Genomic DNA, 22775 nt, shown 5'->3' on the forward strand with positions numbered 1-22775 from the left:
AAGTTGCCAGATGAGAAAGAAAAATTCCTCCCCATCTGCCTTTGCCCACTGAGAAAAAGAGATAATGGCAGTGAGTGTGAAGGACTGAACAATGCTGAATCTTTTGATCTTAACCTCCCTCTTTTTCTGTAAAATGAGAGGTTTTTTTATCTTTCATTCAGAGGCTTAGAGGAAAATAGCATCTGAGCAGAGGCAAATATACCTTACCAGTGGTCTGTTCATTGCATTTGAAATAGTTTCATAGTGTGGAAACCATTTGCTGACATGCTTTCAGAAGTTGTCACTTCCTCTGCGAGATCACAGGTACTGTACCTCATAGAGCACTGTGTTTGAGACACAGAAGTGATGGCAGACTGTTTATACAACTGCTCTTACTAGCCATGTTGATAGGCTAAGCTGTTGTCAGAATTCAGGGAAGACTTACAAACCGATTTCTGCTGCAAATATGTGGTCATGTGTAGGTTGCTTTTTCCTCTCTCGAATTTGGAAGGGATTACCCTAATTTCTTCCTGAATTGCGTGAGACAGCATGTTGACTTTTGGGCCATTCTAGGTGGTTTGTTTTCAAAGGAAGCTGATGGTCCACAGCCTCCTGCCAATGTAAAGACAGTTGTCTTTAATGTTGGAAAAACAAAGGTATGGTTAATGTAGTCAGAAATGAGAAAGGGGTCATCGCGTTCCCCCTCTGGTGCTGTTGGCATGATTCTCTACAGTGTTTGGTTCATTTTAAATAGCTGTTCTCAGGGAAGTGCTCCCTGGAGCCATTCCCAGGGAGCTGTTCCCAGGCTGGTTTGCCACATATGCCACTGTGTTCAATGGGTTTGTCCTTATAGTTAACTTGGCTTTTGTGGAGGACTTAGGATCTCCTCTGTTCAGTTGTTAACTCCCTCACTATAGGGCAAGTAGATGATCTGAAGTGGGTGGGCCTGTTATGCTCCCTGTCTTCATTAACTGGAGAGTTCCCTGGGGCAGGCCTTCAGTTGAAGCTTTCAGGCTAAGCAGAACATCATGATCAACTTACGCTGGTGGAGCCTACGGAGTCTAGACTCAGGCTGTTACCACATGTCTTGCAGTGTATGTGCCCCATTAAATTTTTATCCAGGAGTACATCTCATGGGAATTACAGAAGTCTTTGCTACATCTGGCAAGGCTGGAATATGCTTACATGGTTTATGATCCTGTGTTTCTGCAATGCAGACACTAATCTAGGCAGCAATGGCAGTCAACATAGCAGCTCTGTTCTTTATTGTGGAAATGTTGTTGTGAATACTGTGGATTTGTTTGAGGCAAACAGTCAGGTAGCAAGGAACAAACTAATCCTTAAATTGTGTAATTTTTCTCTCTAACAATACAATGAAGTGATTTTGTCTTTAAAAGTATAACTAAGACATCAAAAGCCATCCTGTGGATACCAGGACTTTCCTTTTTCTTTATACTGCACTGTAGCGGGTATTCGTGCCACTCTGACACCAATACTTGGATGAATAGTCTAGTCCGACTAGGTGGAAGATATCAAGCTGGAGAGCCTGTCTCTGTGGAGGACATCATGGCTTTGGTCTGCAGCTGCGTAGACTTCTCATGGAAGGCTTGATTTCTTTGCCTGCTTGTTCGTCCCGTTTTACTGGTACCGACATAACTGCTTGCAATTATCTCTTCTGAAATGAATACAAATGTATCCGTCCAAAAGTGTTTTTGAGTTCAGAAATGTCTTGTGTGGCTTATGGCTAATTTGGAAGTCTGTCAGTTTCTAAGAAAACGCTGCTGGAAGACAATTGTTTAAAGCCATAATATGCGTTTCTTCTTATTGTACATCGATATCTGTTGTCAAACCAATTCCTTTATGCATTCAAGATGTTTGGGCCTTTTGTGTAGAATGTAAGACATCACCTGTCACTATTGCCTTACATGGACTCTAGATAAAACGGCACGTTAAAGATTGTTAAATTGCAACACTGCAAAATATAAACCAGTGAGATGCTGTGAGCAAAGGAAGAATTTCAAGGCACTAATAAGTTGGCTACGTCTAAGGGAAATTCAATAAGGAATATAAATCACTTTGGTCACCTTGGAAACCAGCTGCTCATCTGTCAGTAGCTATTTGAATTATTATTTAAATATTTTATTATTATTATATCAACAACAAGACTAATCATATGCTTTAATATGTGATGCTGTAGCACATTAATTTGCTGACACAACACCAAATATGGAATTTAGCATATGTGTTATAATGCTCTTTGTATTTACTAGCCAGTTCTTAAAAACTCCCTGTGACTGAATTAAGATGGATGCTTTTGAATTTTGTGTCAACTTTGTGTTAGTGCTTCTTTTGTTGCTGATTCTTGAGCAAATTACAGTATTTGGTGTCCCTTTAATTATATGCCTGTACTTAGGATATCAGGATAGAGACTTGCAGGGTTTTAAAGTGAGAAAGAACACCTGTATTTAAAATGAGCATGGCATGCACAGGTAGCATAGCTTCTTCTGCACCTACTTGTGGGAATTAAGGGTTTTTTTAATTGACATATATTTGAGTGTGTGTGTGTGTGTATACACTGATTATTTAAATAGTACTGATGATAGCTATTACTTTTATCAGCTTGAGATTTTGTGTGTGTGAATTCTAGTGTGCCTCATGGTCTGAGTCTTGTCCTTAAGTCAAAGAGAACATCCTTGGGATGGTACGTTTTCCTTGTGTTTTAAGTAATAGTAGTTTTATGGGAGATTTATCAGATTACAAGAACCTTGTACCTAGTTGGAAAACAGGAAGATGATTTGTATAACCTAGAATGTGTAGATTGCGTGCTGTATTATTATACTCTTCTTATAAATACGATCATGTAGCACAATTTGTTTCAGTCTTCCTTTGGTTAGGAGTTCTTTATGCCACTGCATAAACCTCAAAATAATTTAAGCAGGGATTTCAATATCCCTATATCATTTAAAAAAAATTTTTTTTCTTAATGCTCTCTCTAAAATCATTTTAACAGTGTCTGGTACTGGGATAATTTTCTAAAGTCGAAGTGGCATAAAATTTTACCCTTCTAAAACCTTTGTGATGCTTCAGAAGCAGAGTTCAGAGCATATGACAAGTTGAGGCAAGTGGCATGTGCAGTTAAGATATTTTAAAATTAATAAACAGAAAGCTATTCAGAACAGACTGTAAAAAAATGATGAAAGGGTTGTAGGGACTGATTTATGAGGCAAGACTAGAAGTTAAATGCATATAGTTTGGTTGAAAGCATAGAAGGAACATAAGTATCTTCAGGAATGTACAGGAATAAACAATTGGAATGCATTTTTTTGTAAATTCAGGATCAACGACTAGACAAAAGAACCATTTTAGGTGCTGAGATAATGGGAAAGTAGAACTACGGAACATTTTTTAATTTTTGAGGTTTCTGAAATACTGGAAGATAAGTAGAAACTGAGTCTTAAGGAGATATTTTCAGCTTTGTTAGGTCAGAGGATTGATTAGTCTATTGTGCTGATAGATTATTTCACTTCTTCATATTTGGATTTGTGAAAGCACTACAGGAGGACAAGAAACTGTTCTTTGTTGCAAGAAAGCAGATGACTTTAAAACAAAGTATTTTTTTAATCTTGAATATCAGTGTTTTGTGAGAAAGCAGCATGTGTTCTGTGTACAAATCTTGTTATTGTGCATTACTCATTTTTCCTTGACATTTATTGTACTCAGAAACAGTGATGCAGTCTAGATAGGGTAGTCACACCTTTCCCTTTGATTTAATAGAATGTCAAATGAATTATCTCAAAAAGGCTGCTAGTTGTATTAAATGATGCTTTTATGACTCAATAGGGTTTCAATGCATCACTCACCGTAATGAAAAACAATGCCTAGCTAATTAAAATTGCATCTATCAGCTGTTAAAATTACAGTTATTAGCATCATTCTTGCAGGACTTAAGTAGAGTGGAAACTTGAAAATTCTTGAGTTTGCCTTTCCATCTTAAATGGCTGTCTGATTCTTTGTTCTTTAGTACTTAAGAAATACCAAACGTGGTAATACAATTGGTTAGATTACTTTTTCCCTGGCTAAAGGAAATAAAGTTCTTAGTGTAAAATCATAGAATCACAGAGTATCCTGAGTTGGAAAGGACCCACAAGGATCATCAAGTCCAACTCCTGGGTCTGCAGCCAAAAATCAGGCCGGACATCTGAGAGTGTTGTCCAAATGCTTCTTGAACTCTTAGTCCACCTGGGTCACAGAGGCCATTATCAGTGTTGAAGACAAAGGCAAAGAAGGCATTGAACATTTCTCCTTTGTCTATGTCCCTGTTTGTGAGGTGATCATCCTCATCAAGTAATGGACCAATGTTTATTCTGGTCTTCCTTTTGCTGTTAACATATCTAAAAACAACAACACTTTTTGTCTCCCACAGTACTGGCCAGTATAAACACTTAAAATAAGAGAGTTTTGCTTAGAAGTACTACTACTTTTGGTACTATTGTTACTATTACAGAAATCCTATTAAACCAAAAATGCTTAGACCAAAACACAGAGGATGTATTAAGGTGAGTTCAGTTGTTAATTTTTACTTAGGTTGTAACCTTCTTGGTATAGGTATAATTGTATGTGGTGTAATTGCCTAAAGTAACTAGGAAAATAAAACTAATATTCACGTTAAAGAAAATGTACAGCATTGAAGAGGCTTTCAGGGTAGGGCGTAGCTGCATTACCTGAGTGTTCCCTAAGCTTCCAACCTTAGATACTGTCGCACTGGGGGAACCTGGTGTGCTGACTCTAAGGAACAGTACAGAGCACAGAGTGGAGTGGAGACACTACAGCTAGGCTCTGTAACTAGGTGGGGACTTGATTATTCTTGTGCATACCGAGACCAATATGCCGCACTTTTTGCTACCCTGAGCCAACAACCTGTCATGTTTTGACAAATGCTGTACTCTAGTGTACTTTTGTTCATTATAATATCATTATAATACCAAAACACATCTCCATCCCCAAAGCTACCCGCATCCAGGGCGCGACCACCCCTCACTGAGCATGCGCTCTGAATTTCTCGGGGCCTATTCCTTTAAAAGGAGACGGGAAATCTTTTCACCAATCATAACTAAGATATGCTTGACTAGAGTCACTCAAGCTCCACTTTATATTTTATAGAATATAAATTGGCCTAAGAGAGAGGGGATGTTAGGGAAGATTCCATCGTTAGGGAGGATACCACCATCACAGGAGATACCATCACGAGGGAATACACCATCCCGAGGACCTACTGACTCCTGGTATCAGTTGACGGGCTGAGCCTCTTTTCCCCCCAAATTGTGGGATGCCTTTGGGTGAGATTTGAATGCTTTATTATACTGTGTGTCTCCGCGGAAACTTAGAAATCTCTATAGAGTCTTTGTGTCTTTTAACGCATTAATTTCCAGGCTGCGCACAAGTGTATGTGATGCATGCTAGCTTGCATTTGTAGACAGTAAATTATCGCTGGCAATCCAAAGAGCCTGTGTACCTGTTGCTGTAATAAATTGCACTTGATTGCATTGTTCCTAGCCGTGATAGTTCTCATTGAACGCGACTAGAGTAAGGGCAGTTATATGTTTTTGGTGAATCCGTGACCATGGTAGTTCAGTGCTAAGGGCGGTTATACGTTGTTGGTGAATCTGTGATTGTGATTGTCAGTTTGGACTTGATTGGAGTTGAACTTGATGATCCTTATGGGTCCCTTCCAACTCGGGATATTCTATGATTCTATGATTGTGATAGTTCAGTGTCCTGAATACGACCTGACCCATAACGGTTAATCGGCTACACCCCTTAACGCAACATTGTAGCACTTTGATATAGTGAAGCTATAGCTGGTATCTTGCTTTGTCTTGGACGTATGTGGATTAAAGCCACGGAATTGCTTCCGTGTAGTAGTTTGACCATGACTGCACGAGCTAGCATTAGATATAGTTGAACCAAGCCCAGGAATGTGTTAATTATGCTTTTTCCTCTTAATAGTGTCTTTCACACACACAATTGTATGAAGATCTTCCATATATTCTCCATTTTATACCAATAATCAGAGATACAATTATAGGTCCTGGGTAGGTAGTCAAAACTTAGAAATCTGATGTGCTGTTATGATGGCCACTAGTAGTTAAACACAGTGATTATTTTCAAATAATCTCAGCAATTTTAATGTGGAACACAGGAATAGAGGAAGTTTCAGCTTCTCCAAAGGATTACATAGATTTGGGAAAGCGAAGAGACAAGGTTGCATTATGTGAGAAACTAGATGTAAGGGAATTGTTCATTATTCAAAGACACTAAGTATGAAGAAGAACCGTCCTGTAGGAGAAAGAGAAATAAAGGCTATACATTCGTAGAGGAAAAGTACTATAAACCGCAGGGCAGAAGATAAATCACAGCTACATGCATTTAAAGGAGCCTGGAAAAAGGAAGTCAGATTTCATGGACTTAAATGTAAAGCTGGTGCTAATTCAGTATCTGGATCACTATATATTCAAGCAGGAGGAAGCAAAGGTTAAGGTGAAAGTATTTACAGCCTTTCATCTCTAATGACACTAGTATTTATTTCCATATGTGCTTCTCTGAAAATTCTGCAGAAAGCCACGTGTCTAACTGATCGTGACATTGCTTCTGAAATTGTTCTTTTTCTATGCTTTCTCAGCAAAATGACACATTCTAATTACAGTTTTGAGAAAGAAAAACATCCTTGGACTGTGATACAAGGGCTTTCGATTGTGTAAATGGAATGTCTTGAGTTCATCTCCTTCCTGTTATACCATCTCAGTCTTGTTTTACAGCCCCTCACCAGAAGTTGTAGTCTGTCTCCTTTGCTCCATAACAGTCTTCGCATATGTACTCCTTGTTGTTTTTTTCCTAATGCCTAGACCGTAGCTTGGTTTCCTATCTTTATTTTTGTTTATTGTCTTTGTCCAAACAGTAAGGTTATTTCTCCTTTTTGGTTAACGTTCTCACTTTGAACTTAATTGAGAGGCTCCCTCCCTTTTCTCTCAAAGGATACACCTTAGGGATGGAAACAGTGATTTCTTGTTCTCGTCTTTACCCCAGTCCTAAAAGGGCTGTTTTTCCTCTTGTTAGCAGAAGAGGAGGTTTCCATAGTGTGTCTCCTTATCTTTGCCTTCATGGAGGCCATTCTGTGCAGCTGTGCAGGGATGTGTGTGTATTAGAGAGTTTGTCCTCTATGCCTGTGCCTGCTTTTCTGCTCAGTTTTTGCTAGGTGCTGGTGAATTAACCAGCTGTCATTCTGTTTAACCTTTCACCAAAAGCTCATTGAAAGTATAGGTTCTCCTGTATAAACAGAGCACAGAATTTAAACCAGTAATACTGGCTCAACTCTTTTTTTTCTTTTTTTTTTTTTTCCTTCTCATTCAGTGTGAGATCTTTGTAGACTAAGGTTATTTTGACAGCTGTTAAGCTAGCAATAGCAGCCGTACAAAACCACACACAGATAAGAAGCAGTTTAGGGGTGCAACGGATAAAAACGATAGGGACAGTTGAACAGAGCACAGATTTGTGGCACAGTGTACATTAATCCAGGAACTTGCTAAGGTACAAAATATGATTTGTGAAAAATGTTTTGTCCAGGATTCGAGGGCAGTGTAGTCATTTGCAACTTCCAGGCCTGTGAGGGGACCTTGACGTGCCAGTTCCACTTAGTTCTCTCATCTGGTCTTGGCAGATAAAAATTGGTATTTCTGATTACATCCTGGTAAAGTCATGTTGATTTTCATTGATAGAGGGTTTGTATTATCAATTACTTTTTCAATAAGAAAGATCAGAAACTCGCGTTAAGAAAACAACTCTCAAAGATACTTCAAAGTGTGGTCTTCACAATCTTGTGAATTCTGTGGACCACTTTACTTTTGATAGTCATCACCTTTCTGGCTTTTAGATGTCTCTGGCAATGCTAGTATGTTTTCGTAAAGCAGAGAGTATCCTGTCTGGCTGTACTATATGGGTGACTTCTTGTTTTTGGTTAAAATGTGAGTAGGTTATATTGCTATTAATTAAAAGAATAATAGTTGGAAAAATTTGTGGAGGGAAGAGAATATTGGAAACTGCTGGAAATGAGTATTCTTTTGCTCAGCTTTTAGATATTGCCGATCTAGTCACAGCTTGTTTAGTTGTGCTCTTTCTTTAATTTTTCATAGTTTGTTTACAACTAATGCAGAATCACAAAAGAAATCAGACTAGAATTTTGCTTTTTAATAGAGATGGTGTAAATGCATTTCATATATAAAGAGAAATCTCCACCCTTATAGAGACAGTGGAAGCTCACATTTTTTTCGTAATGTTTTTCTCTATTTGGGGGGAAAGAAAACCATGAAGTTTTCGTCAGCTGCAGTCTGACTGTTTTGCTTTTAAATAAAACTTAATCTAGCTTCAAAAATTGAGATACCTAGCTTTGGAAACAGACCCCAGCAGTTGAAACCAGTGATGCAGATTCACCTCTCTTTTTTTTTTGTTCCCTTCCTTCAGTGGGAGATTTTTCTAGACTGTTTACCACCTCAGCAGTGTGCTTATGTGTATATGTGCGCATGCATATGTATACACATGCTCTTTAACATATCCATGAATTGGGATTTATCATCATTTGTTTTTTGTTTTTTTTTTTCAGTGCTGCAGGTTGATTTAAAGATCATTGAACTTAGAATATCTTCCTCTCGAATTTCACAAGGATTAGTTCAACCTGCTGTGTGCTTCTGACACTGTCCTTTATTTCAGAGAATTTCACTGCGTTTTGATGTTGCTGCTTACAGTTGGTTAGTCAGTGCTTATAGGTGAAAGCCTGCCTTGCTTGCTCATGCTAGAATTAGGCCTTATTGCTGGTAAAGTGCTCTGAAATGTACATAATGGTATCAGTAATAAAATAATAATAGAGTATCGTGAGTAACACTGTAATACTGACTCTGTTCCAGACCTCCACTCTCAAAGGTCAGGATGCTGTGTACTGGAAATTAAAATTCTGCTTCTGGGAGGGTCCCAGAAAGCTTGTTTGCATTAAGACTCTTTTCCATTATTAGACATTGAATTCTCACCCAAACAAGACATGCTTACAGTTAGCTTTCACGGACAAGGAGGGTTGGGTTTGCATCTCTCTGGTGATCTTTCATTCTTTGTACTCTGCCTGCTCGTCCCAGTGGGACTTGACGGAGTCTGAGTGAATGAATTTCTCAGCAGGTGATACTGTTAAAGGAAATGGGAAGGAACACTTTATTGACTCCTTATGATGATACCGGATATGGTCATTCAGAGTTATTAGAATGGAAAGACTAGGGGCATGTGTTCCAATTTCATGTTACTTAACTGCAGCTAAGCTTGGACTATGTTATCAAAGGGGAAAGCATTAAATCACCAGTTCAATTTCATAGCCAAAAGCAAAGCAATTAAAATAAAATTTAGTACTAAGCATTGAGGCAGGAATTAGGGTTGCAGGTGAAGAATATTTTTTATGATCATCTGTTGGATATATTTCTTTCTTTTACTGCTCCTCTTGTTTAGCTCACCTCAGGTTATGCCTAAGGAACACAGTATTGTTACAATCTCCAAAGCAGAAATGCCTCTCTCAGTAACTTGTGCTGTAAATCACATCTGATTACCATATTTGCTAGGATGAGAAATACATCTTGCATTTTCCAATTATGTCAATTAAGGTTATGTTTGTAAGGAAAAATTATTTATAATACCTAAAATTAAGGGGTTTTGTTCTGCTGCTGTCTTCTACGTATTTATTTTTACATTACAAATTAAATTTAAAAAAGCACAAACAACAAGACTAGATAGTATAGTAAGGACATAGAACAAAGAAAGGTGTTTAGCATGGCTTAGAGGTATGCTTGGAAGAGAACTGATCTGAAGTGATCTATAATTTTCTTACCTGAATAAGACGTTTGTCTCTAATCCTCTGTGGAACCTGGTTAAGACAGAATAGTCCGTACCCATGAAAATAACATCACTAAATCCTCTGTTATGTTAAACCAACTGGTTTAGCTTCTGCAACATTCTATCTGAATATTGGAAGGCACTTTTTTTACTGGGAGGGTCACAGAGCACTGGAACAGGTTGCCCAGAGAGGTTGTAGAGTCTCCTCTGGAATTATTCAAAACCTGCCTGTGTGCCATCCTGGGATGTATGCTCTAGATGATCCTGCTTGGCCAGGGGGGTTGGACGAAGATGATCTGGAGATCTTCCCTTCCAACCCCAACCATTCTGTGATTCTCTTGAAGTGGTGTGGTTGCCAATTTAACAATGGTGATGAGTATGCCACTTTAAGTCAATATTTCCACAAGTATTTTTAGCAGTTGGGGACAGGAAAAAAAAAAGATAGAAATATATGAGTAATAAATGGTTGAAAAGACAGAGAGAGAGAACATGTAGGAAGATGCAAATACTATTGTGAAGGCCATAAATAGAGAAGATAGGGCACTGTGTGTGTTTACCAACACGGGAGAGTACTTGTTATTACCTGTGTACTGCTTTGCGCTGCACAAATGATCACGGAGTGAGCAAATTACTGTAGTGTGAAAATAGCAGATTATTAATTTTGTGTGACTTTTTGCTGCAAACATATCACAGGTCTCATTTATTTTAACAGTGTATATTAAAAGTCATTATAGAATGCAAGAGCAGTAGTTCTGTAGGGACTGTAGATATTTTTAGGCATGGTAAAGACAAAAAAAAAAAGTTGTCACCAGCATTTAATTTTTCAGAGAGATGTAGTGTCCTTCAAAATGCCACAGTAAAAGGTTGCCGTGGGCACAGGGATTCTAGATCAATTATATGGGTAGCTTTCTACAATTTATCATTTGAAGATAGCATCTGTGTGGATTTGAAAGAGTAAGCCAGTCAATATCCCAGGACATAGATAGGACGAGACAAACTGGGTAAGAGTATTAGGGATAAAAATAGAGCAGTGAAGTAAAAATTGTGGACGATGGTATAAGACAAGTGCTAATGGAGTCAGGTATTTAATGTAATTGCTCTCAGTATAGCAGCATGAGGAAAGAATTGTTCATTTTGATACAGTAATCCATTGTTAACCCTTAGCCATTAGTACTATCTGATAGAAGAGACTCAAAAGGTAAGGTAATAGCTGAATGAAAGTGGATATTATTTCAATGTATCATATTGCTTGGCTAATGAAGGTGAAAGGAAGATTACAGAAAAGCAACGCTCCCCTCGCTTCTTGCCTGCTGTGCCCTCCCCTCCCCCTCCCCAATATAGGCATGCACTGGTATTACTAAGGATGTTTGGAAAGGTTTTAAAAATAACAATAAATAAGGAGGTGAATCTATTACAGAAATCTGACAGTGCTTTTCCAACAGCAGTATTTATTTTACTAGTGAGTACTGAGATCCGAAAGGGGTTTCTTTCATAAGTGAAATCAAAGCCAAAGCAAACAGGGCTTTGGGACTACATCTATATAATCAGTAAACCAGAGGCAATCTTTCTAGGGAACAGAGCTATTTCTGTAAGAATGAGGTGATTATATTGCTTTGTTTTCTAATGGGCTCTAATATATTTGGGAACAGTAGTAGCATAACCTTTTATTTGACGTAGACTTATGTAATGGTAACTGTTACAGCCAAGCATGCAGTAGTTAGATTTAGAATAAAATCTCATGCATTAAGAACCTTTGAAGAAGAAAAATGGGCAAAAGATCGGTACTAAATACTAAGAGAGAGTAGTCCAGTTAGATTTGTTATGTATAACTTCCTTCTTCTGTCCCTGTGGTAATTTGTTGAGGTTTCTGTCATGGGTTCTAGCCAGGGAAAGCAGTTAACTCTCTGTGTCGTGAACAGGCCAGCTGTATTGTACTGATGAGTACCAGTTGTGTAAGTGAATAGACTTTACAGATGATTCACATTTTTGTTAGCTATAGGTTCGTTGAATGAGCATGGTGCAGATTGGATCTTCGTCATCGTGCTCAGGGTTTTAGCAAGGCAGTAATGGAGAGCAGTGTCAAACTGCTGATGCCAAACTGGAAAGCTTGCAGTTGACCATGGCTGTGCCATGCTGATGGACCGTGGCAGTACAGCTGTAATTTATTGTTTGCCTTATGAAATCATATTTGATGGCAAGAATTTCCCACGTGGGCCTTGTGATGAGCCTTGTTTTTTTCACCACCTTCTCCTCAACATTTAGGAGATTCCCAAAACATCTCAAGCTGTAAGGAAAGCTATGTAGAATGCCTAGGGAGGAATATCATCATTTTTTCATCTTCTGTTGCCTACAGCAGGATGGGAAGAACCAGTAGCTTTTTATGTTTTGTGTACTGTTTCATTTGTGATGAACTGCCAAACATGACTGTGTTGAAGTTAAGCAATCTTTTCTTTATTGAGATACATGTTACCATAACCATGCAGCCATTTATGCCGTTTAAAAGGATGAAGCTTGGGTAGCCCAACATCTTACCACATTTAGGAATTTTTTATTCCTAAATTAGCATTTGGAGTGAAGCTTAACAAAACTTCTGATCTGAAAGAAGGGTAGCATGTACAAATGTGATTATTTCCTAACTTCACATAGTTGTGGGTAATGAATGAATGAATTTATAACGTAAACTAGTGAACGTGCTACTCCTAAAAAGGACGGTAAACAGTTTTTCAGCTGTTTTTTAAGGCAAGGCTAATAGGAAAGAGCAAGCTGACACCATCATGGGACTTAGAGCCACACGGGCTTACATCAAATTTCATATTTTTATAAGAGAGGAGTTCAAAATGCATCATACTTGAATTGTATCCCTTTTTGAGCTTATCTTTCATCATTCTCTGAATTTAACCCTTACCTGTTGCAGTGTTCTTGGTAATATTGTCAAGAAGATTACTCTGACTATAGGCAGAGATAGTGTTTCACTATATAGTCCTGTTCTTGAGTGATACAGCAGTAGTTCTGTATCCCGTGAAATCCCTTGTGTACTGTGTCTGAGAGTAGACGACTTCTCTTGTTGTCAGTTTGCTCCTGCAAAGTTCTGAGAGCCAACTACTCCTGTGGGGCCAGCACCGGCTTATACGGGATCAACTCCATTTTAGTTGAAGTGGTCTCATTATAATCAGAAGCAGTGACATCTCACTTATTACTCTTCAGAGTGCTTTATACAGCTTGAGAGGGCATAGTAGTGTTCTTTGTTTTTTTTTTTTTTTTTTTTCTGGTAGACACCAGGTCACTTCCCTGAAATGCAGATTTCTTTTCTTGAAGTAGCTGCTGGTATGCCTGAGTTTGTTAAAATACCTTTGGATGATGAAGAACTTTTCTGTGTGCCATAATGGCCATGAGAGGACGCTATGAACGTTACTCAGAATCCATGAATGGCACAATGTTGCTCAAAGACATTGGTCTGCTCTGGATCAGCAGCTGGAGAGCAGGGATGGTGACACTTAGGTAAAAGCTATGAATCCTCCTGGCCTAACGGACTGTGAAACTGAGAAGAAGCTTGCTTGCTGCATAGTCTGTCATAATCCAGTTAATTATAGAGCTGATTCAGTAATGTATTAAGAGAAAAGTCTCTACACCTACTCAGGCACACTACTTAGTAATCTCATTGTGCTGCCTTGTGTTCTAAGTACAAGTATCAGTATCTTTTCAGAGAATAATTAGAAAAAAAAAAAAAGGCTGAATAATCCAGGGTAAGGCAATCTGGATTCCAGTAAATTCTAAACATCATAGTGTCTGCTGTTATACAAGATGAATCTTGTCTTGTTTTTGCTAGTTGCTTTGGCATGTTTGAGCGAATGACAAAGATGCTGTTGTTAGCCAAAACCTGTTCCCCCAAATGTTCCATTCTGCTTTTTGTGATTATTTTTAATGTGTTCTCTAAGCTACATTATCATATGTGAATTCTGACTGAATATTTTAAAAAATAATTTATTTGCAACTGTCAGAGTTGCCTTATGAATAAATTATCAACTATCCCTAAGAACTATAGCTGCACACATTAAACGAAAAAATTATAAGACGATGAACATTTTCTGTTAATGTATTTATCAAACGAATGAAGTTATTCGCTTAGGGTTAAGAAAACAACTCCTTTCTGTTACAAGTAATGCGTTGTTTTTATTTTCTTCACTGTTAACATGTCAGTGGCAGCTTTCTAACTGATTTAAATGATCTCTTGCAGAAACCTCAGTTTAATAGACAGCTTTTATCCTAGGAGATGTCAAGGCTCTTGAGGACCATACCCCCAAACCAACCACAGACGTTTAATAATACACTGTAAATTGCCAACCTAATGATGGAAAATACAAGGGAGGAGTGGAACTGCAAGTTTTCAGTTTGGCTGACAGGAGCCAATTCAGTAGAATTGTAAAAGAAAAATCTTCTAACTAGAGGGACACTAGATAGTCTGGACAGCAAGCATTAAAGAGTCTGGTACTGACTTTGATCATACGATGGTGGTATTTTGAGGAATGATGAGAAAAATTACTGTAGCTGAAATATCTTGGCTCCAAAGATTTGGTCACATTAGTGAGGACTCAGGTTATGGGAAGCTCTATTTTTTAATTTTCATAGTTAAGGCAAAAAAATGTAACATAAAGCAATGAGAGTAATGATTTGTATATTGGTGAAAGCATTATCAGGGATGGTAAAAAGGATCTCATCTTGTGTCTAGGCAATGTTTTAATGTCTAGGGCTTAATTTCACCAGAGGGGATTTTAGAAAGCAACCGCTTTACCGTATGACTGCTGTGTGGACAATTTTCTAATGTAGCTGGAAAAGACGTACCGAAAGAGTGCTTGTATTGTGATCTTGGAGAATGAAGAGTCACTTGCTAGAGTATGTTTGGTTTAACCCTAAAAGTGGTGAAATAAACAGCTGGGGCTTTGGGGTGGAGAGGGGAGGTGACTTTACTTGAATATCCTGTTGTCCTTCTCAGGATTGTTATGTTAGTTCAGACATGGCCTGCTCTGCTCTGGAAAGTATGACTATTTGAGTGTGATTTGCATGTAAATGTATGTTTTAATGCTTATTTGTGTGTTTAACCTGATAGTTATACAGTTGTAATCCCTAGAGGGGCAGTTAAATTGATAGAACGCAGATATGGAATACTGATACTTGTCTTGATCGTAAAATAGGTATATCAGTGTAAAGCACTTTTACGCTGCCCAGAGGAAGAGGTTACATTGTTTTAATGAAGCTCTCAAAGTGATAGTACTTTCTGATGGTATATTTATAGTTATTATTATTGCTTATGGATTCCCAGGTGATGCTACACCAGCCCTAATTTACAGAGGCATTTTCAGCTAGCTACTTACTTTTGACGCTAGGGTAGCATTTCTCAGCCTTGTTGAAATGGAGGTTTTCCTTTGGCTTATCTGCTTTTGTTAGTTTTTTCCCTGTCTGTAACTGGCCAGCAAGTCTGTCCCTCTAAGCCAGAAATGGTGAGGGTTGTCTTTGTTTGCAGCGCTGCCCTGCCTTGGAGGACATGAATTGCTACCAAGGAGTCCAAGTTGGTAAACAAGTTTAAGGCTAGCTTAAACATTTGCAGCCAACAACTAGTTTTTTTTTCCCTCTTCTGACTGAGGGAACCTGAGCTGCTGCCAGCTCACAGGGAGCTGCTGACTGCTGCTCTCTCATGCTTTACGGCTCCCTGAAATCTTTTTGCGGAGGGTTGCATTGCACAGTTTGCAAAAAAAAAATCTTGTGCTAAAGGTTAAAAACAAAATAAAACCCAAAAAACAACAACTGCAAATGGGTATTGGTTATGTGAGATATATGCAAAAGAGGAAAGACGATAGGAGCAGGGGGGGAAAAAAGAGAAGCAGAGCTGAAGTCCAGTGAGTCTGGCAGCGGAAAGGAGATGAGAATAGGAGAGAACAGAATCAGGGAGAATTCAGAGAGTAAAAAATAAATATAATGAACAAGGAACTGCTAAATCAGTAGAGTGAAAACAGCATGTGTTTGTTTTTGCATAAGCATAGGGTGACTGAAATTTTAGGACCTCTCTTCCTCAACTGCTGTTGTGCTCTGCTATTTTGAAAGCTCTGTTTTATTTGATTCCATCAGCTTGTGAATATATTGTAAGATTTAAAATCTAAAGAACAACAGAGGTTGGTTTTACATATTTAAAAATCTAGATTATTTAGACTAGAGTTGAATACAGCTGAAATCATGGCTTAGTAATAACTTGAATAAAAGGGGGGCTGGCTGGGGAGACACTCTCTTGCCACGATGAATAATAATGTTTTCTATTAAGGAATCAAGAATTAGAGATCAGAGCTTTCTGAAAAGCTATCCTTATATTCCTGCCTTTCCTTTTCTGTCTATGCTTCACTATGGAGTGCTTGAAAATTGGAATTAAAGTTGGGAAAATATGCTTTCCAACCAGAAAGCAAGTAAATGCAAGACAGTTGCAAGTAGAGTAATTGATTCTGATACTTAATAGATTTCCAAATAAATCATCTGATAATGCTCTGGAACACTGCATAGTTCATTTCATTTTGTTTTGATTTTAATGTTATTGTCTTCTATTATTTAAACTGTGAAGCCCCAAACAATGGATGATGATACTTGATGTGACTTTGATTGGAGGAGACAAATGGAGACAAGAACCTCTTGTTGTGATTTGGTTTCTCATTGTAATCTATGTTTAAATATTTAGCAATAGGATTCCAAGTGGGACATGAAGAGGGTCAAGTGGTTTGTAAAGTTTGTAAAGTACATTTGTAGATGAGAAACTCTTTCACTGGTTGGTTGGCTTGGTCATTTTCCCTGCATTAAAGCTTTTTCTTTTCTTGTTTTTATTTTTTTATTGTTTTTTTAAATGATCAGAAATTACCTGAGGCTTTACATCCAAAGTGTTCGTTTTTCCTGTTTACTATCTCTGTGTTGCAGCAAAGATTTAACTTATTCATTTCTTCCTTCCCCTGTGCAGAGTGGACATGCACCAAATGTCTTTTTTTACTGTATTTTGCAGTTTAATAAGCCAAATACTTTAATCAGAAGTGTTTACTTTGGTTTAATTAGATTTTTTATAGAAATAAAATTCATTTTCCTTTGAACAGCCATTTTTTTTTGCCCCAAATTGTGATTTGTATGTCAGACAGAGGCAGTACCATCATGTGTCAAAACATAACACAACTTGTATTGTATTTCTGTCTTGTTTTGGTTGGTATGAGATGACGAGTGCTTCTGGTGCAGCAAAAAAAAAAAATCACATCAGGTGCTAAGCAGGTAGTTCCGCTGAGGTAAATTTGCTTTGTACTCAGAATGTACTCAGAGCATTGCTGGGTGTGCTGGCACCGATGATAGAAGATAACATGCATATGTTTCCCTTTAAGTTCATGAACACTATTTAGAACTGTAAGGAGTAATGGTAATTCCTGATTAGCTGTAGGGTAGGTGAGTACTGCAGTAGAGAGAGCTCGGTGGAGGTAATGAACACTATTTTGGTAACTGTTAAGGAAACCCTTCAAGCCAGTAGAACAGCACTCACTGAATCAACCTACTCAGTAATGTAACAGTCCTTACTGAAAAGCTGAAGCCCAAATGCCTTTGTTGTTGCAAAGAAGTAGCTTATGTAGATGGAAGCTGGTGATATGTGAATGATCATTATGCTGTGTCAAGTCTCATTTTAAAGACCATAAGTATACCTTTTAAAAAGAAAAACAAACTACTTCACCAATCTGGAGAGAAACATTAATCATGTATTTTTATCACCTCAAAAGACCACTAGAAGATGAGCTCTAATATTTCAAATGTGACACGCAATCTATACTCATGAATCACAATTTGAGTTCCATTACAACTGAGCTGGTATATACCACTGTGTGCTTTATAGATTTTACTCTAACAATATTAAGTAAAAACCCAAGGCTTTTTGTGATGAATACCTAACCTTTTACAAGAATTTGTGAAATTGTGGCCCAAAACAACAGCTTTAGCATTGCCCTTCAGGCTTTAATAACAAAGTACTACTGCTGGTTTTGACCTCTCAAAATTATTCTCTGTAAAGGAAACACGTGTGTTAGTAGAAGGTTAATACTGCAAAGGTAAAAGAAAATGTGAAATACTGAAAGGATATATGGAAAATGCACAGAGAAACACTGTGAAAACAATTAAATGAGTAAAGTTTGAAGAAAGGGATCTTTTCTTCCTTCTGCTTCTTTTGTTAGGCCCAGTTCTTCCTGGACTCGAGAACTTCTGCTGTAACCCAGTGTTGGTTGTTCTCAGTTCCTCTGTTTATAGTTAAGCCATCAATTCAAGTTCTTATTCTCCTTTTGAGAAATTCATATTGGTTGTGGATTTTCTTTTATACCTGGGAATTCTCATACTTGGTGTTACAGTTCAATTCCTCCATCTCTGAGAGTTTTAATCCTCTTGCTTCTCTTTGGGGGAAGAAAGAGGAGGATTGTTGTCCAGTGAATCTGGGGAGGAAGCTGGGGATAGAGGGTAGAAGCACATCAGGTTAATTTTCAAGAGAATTCATTGCTATTTAGGTATTATAGATTTATTTTCAGACATCTTTTTGTTCCTCTCCCTTTAATGCCAGAAAATTATTAGATATGCAAGAATAAAACTCCTCAAAGCTATATTCCAAAAGCCTATTAAAAAGAGTCTGCAAGCAGAACAGTGTGAACACGCATCAACACCTGAGTGTTTCCCAAGTGGCTATGGCACTCGGTGGTGTGATAACAAGACGTGTGGGAGGATTTTTCTTGGCTTTTATCTTCTGTATATTGATGCCTCTGACTTTTTAAAATTCATTTCATCAAGTGTCACTGCAACAGAAACAACAGAAATGCAGGAGCGAGATAGTTCAAGGTGTTTGCAGTGGTATACAAAGTCTTGCCTCCAGGCCATCATTTTTAATTCAGCCCAAGTTGGTAGCAGTTGGAAATCACTCCCAACTGATAGCTGTCTGGTGGCCAACATGAAGTGATTTAGTTCATGGTTCCTACTGGACAGACGGCTGTGGTATATAGGAAGTGTAAGCAGAGCTGGCATGGGTTTTGTTTTCAAGGCTGGAAAACATGGCTGTATTTCTACTGCAGCTACTGCTGTTTAGGGAAGTTAAATAGGTTACCTGAATTTAAGCAACTAAGCAATTTAACTAACTCAATATTTGCACAATTAAGGCCTCCCTTCAGAGATTAAATGCTGACGATGTTGTACTAATTTCTATCAGCACTGCTATTGCATCTTCATACGCACCATGTGTTGAGGGGTGGGGGAGCCTGTAGCTTGGTGTCTGCATGTGGCTTTGCAGAGGGGTGTGCTAGGAGATCTCTCACTGTGGGGTGACCAGCTCGGCTGAACTAGCTAAGGAAGTTCTCCAGCTGTGTTATTAGTTACTAGCTTTCTTGAGTGTGAGCAATCAATAACAAGGAGAAAGAGATACGGGAAAAATGAGTGTGATTCTTTTTTCTTTTGTGTGAACATATGTAATACTAGAATTAATCTTTTGAAAGCCATGAATTACTTTATGTAAAATCTGTGCTACTAAGCAGAAAATCTATCCTGCTGAGAGAAAAAAAACAGAATTCTTCAGTATAATATCTGGTTTTGTGGGGAAGGAAGGGAGAATATTTTACAGTTTACAGTATCACTTTGGGATATTTAGACAGGCTAGTAAATGATAGGTTTATTCTCCATTGTGAAAACAACAATTTTGAATTTTGGATTTGCAATAGCAGGAGAGATTGCTCAAGCAAACAGAGATATGAGGCGAAACTACTGCCATTCCTAAGTCATCCTTTTTTTTAATTATTATTATTATTTTTTTATTGGGATAATGTAAAGAAAACTAAAAATGGTCTTAGGCAAGTGGCTTGATCTTCTTCTACCTGTGTGGGATGTGGAAGCGGAGCAGAGTGCTGTTCAGTAATAGTGCTGAACAGTGCTGTCCAGTAACAGTGCTGTTCTGTTCTTTGAGCAGAAGTTTGTTTCACAGACAGCTGGAATACTCACTGATCAGCTCTTCATTTGAATTTGCCTTATTGTCATGCCATATCTGTTCAGCAGTACAACCGGTAGCATGTTGTGCAGTTACCATGCCTTAATAATTTTGGCTACCTATGAGTCAGAGTTAGGATTTTCAGTGTTGCATATTTCTGATACCGTTTTATGCATTTGAAAACTGCATCAGTTTGATTTTTAATTAATGTAAAAAAAAAAAAAAAAGTTTGTTACTTTTCCAGAGTTTTAATTTAAGAAAAAATATTTTTCTATTTTTTATTAAGAGCAAGGGAAGGAACCCCTTCATTACTGTGTTGCAGGAGTTCTGACTCTATTTTAAGGAAGAATTTTCCACTAACTTTGCCTTGTTCTTTGTTATTTAATGTTGGAGTTAAACCAGATCACATTTGGAGTTGTAAATGAAATTTATCTTCTCTTATTTTAATGTTATGTCATATTATTTATTTAATTGAGCTTGACTGTGGCTTTCCTTGGTTCTTCTTCCCTGCAGATATTGATGAGTGTGCTGCCAAGATGCATTACTGTCATGCCAATACTGTGTGTGTTAATTTGCCTGGATCCTATCGTTGTGACTGCGTCAAGGGATATGTCCGAATAGATGATTTCTCATGTACAGGTGAGCTCTTATGTATATAGCAATAGTGTTATCATACTCTGTGTGCTTTGTGTATTCCTCACTTTCTAATAAGTCCCCAGGCCATACCAAAAGCAATGTACTAGTTGACCCACGGCTGGTATAATAGACACAAGTGTGATAGATAAAAACAGTATGAGGCATGTTTCCTATGTATGCACCCTTTGGGATTAACTGGAGGGTGGCTCAGGAAGATTTGTGGTGCATGCACCTGAGTGCTGTTGTCAACCAGGACATTGTCTGTTCATGTCCTACCTCTGGATTGCATGTGAGGTGGACAGCTGGAGATCAGGTCATGTCAGGTTCCTAGCACTGATGTGCCTATCACCTTTCTCCAAAGTTTCAGTCCTACCTCTTCACGAGAGAATAACTCATCCAAATCATTGGACCTGCTTGATTTTAGCAAGGACATGAAAAGGATTCGCGTATAGTGAGAAGAAATGATGTTTTATTACGTATAGTATAAACTGGTCAATGGACTGAAACATCAGAAATTAGCTAAGAGGAAAATTTTTGTAGACAAAGCTGAGATAAACAAATATATAAAAACAAAACTGAAAATGTATCATTACATGGTGTGAAAATTGTTGCTGTTAATGCTGAGAATTAATGTCTCCAGGACTACTGCACGTTATTTAGAAAAGAGAAGTGGTACACTAGCATTAGATAATAAATCCAGTGATGCTTTTTTTTTTTTTAAATACTTGTCAGCAAAATGAGCCCTAAAAATTCTTAGGGAAAGGTAAATAGGTCTCCTTTCCATCTACAGGTTTTTAAGAAACCTTCCCTGGCAATCTTTGTTAAAAATGTGAGAAGTTACTGAAATGCCTTGGTAAACTATACTTAACTGGATAACATCTGTCAGCCACAATCTTCCAGAAAGGCTGATCTCAGCATTATTTTCATGGTGCACCTATCTGGCAAGGAAGGAAAATATAAGACAGATTTATTGAAATGGCAATAAGCAAGCTTGACACAATACCAGGTTTAGAATTGTATTAGGTGAGCTATTCTCTCAAGTGGAAGGATGGCACAGGAGTATTCAATATGAGAATGATTTCCAGTGCAAAATAATTACTTTGTAATGCTCTCCTTGTCCTTAGGGAAGGTCATAGTAAATGTTGACTTTCATGATGACAGCATGTCTTGGAGCCATGATCGTGTGGTTCATAAAAACTTCAGGAGGTCCTGCTCACCTCTTGAGGGAGGCTGATACTAAGCAGTTGCCAGGAAACTCATTCTTAGTTGGCCCAGAGAGCCGTTATTTCTATATAAGTTCTGTCCTTGGAGTTTTTCTTGATCTTTTATGTGTCAGAAAAGTTTCAGAACTTAAACTTCATTATGTGTAACTGCTGTCTGAGGTAGCAGCCTTCAGTGATGGGGAAAGCGTTTTTGATAATTGCCAATTGCTTTCCATATATGTGCTACTAATTTTCTAATGTTCCTTTCCTTCTGGCAAGGCAGTATCATTAGGCATGCAAATCTTTTAGAAAGCAGGGTATTTGTGATTTACAGCAAACCTGTGTGTTAGTAAGACGAGTTGCTTTACAGTAATCGGTGAACATTCTTTTAATGTGCATGCATGCAAACACAAAAAAAAATCCAGGACCTGTATAAGAAAGAAATAATGGAAAGAGTGAGATAAATATTTCTTGCAGTTTTTATTATCTTACTAAAATGACTTCTTTTGACATCACAGTTACAAAGCACAGCGAGTATGTAATGTAACTGAGAAGCTTGCTTCATTGTCTGTTGTATCTATGAATAATAGTACGTTACAATAACAAATGTATTTAAAATAAGAGTGCAATAGAAGAAAAAAAGCAGGTAGCAAATACTTAACTAGTTCACTCTCATGCTGGCACCATTGTGTGTCAGACATGAGCAAAACAGATTCTAGCTATTACTCCATTTTTAATTTTTTATTCAAAAGAAATGAGAAATTATCTTTTATTGAACTATGATTTTGGGGACAAATCTGAAAGCTGAGTGAATTAGCATTCAGATTGCAGTTGAATATTGTGTATGTGGGATCAGGCTGTAATGGGCTCAAGATAAAGGTTAACAAGATTCAAATGTAAATGCTTAAGGCATGTGTACAGCTTTGCATGCGTTTTACGCTATGTTGACTCAAAACCAGAGATATTTTCAGAGTAAGAGGTATCATTCTTTGGGAAGACTGACTCTAATTCATCGAGGTACAAAGAGTCCT

At 37.8% G+C, this 22775-nt stretch overlaps 1 protein-coding gene across 4 annotated transcripts in view; it reads left to right on the plus strand.

Moving 5' to 3' along the window:
* Nucleotides 1-22775, plus strand: part of NELL1 (neural EGFL like 1) — a 296982-nt gene that overhangs the window by 122858 nt on the left and 151349 nt on the right. For all 4 annotated transcript variants that reach the window (XM_040559538.1, XM_040559541.1, XM_040559537.1 and 1 more), the window contains exon 13: nt 20420-20545. In XM_040559538.1, the coding sequence (XP_040415472.1) occupies nt 20420-20545 (126 nt within the window). The remainder of the gene's footprint in view (nt 1-20419; nt 20546-22775) is intronic.

The sequence above is a fragment of the Cygnus olor genome, chromosome 5, assembly GCF_009769625.2.
Source record: "Cygnus olor isolate bCygOlo1 chromosome 5, bCygOlo1.pri.v2, whole genome shotgun sequence".
In the NCBI taxonomy this organism is placed as follows: Eukaryota; Metazoa; Chordata; class Aves; order Anseriformes; family Anatidae; genus Cygnus; species Cygnus olor.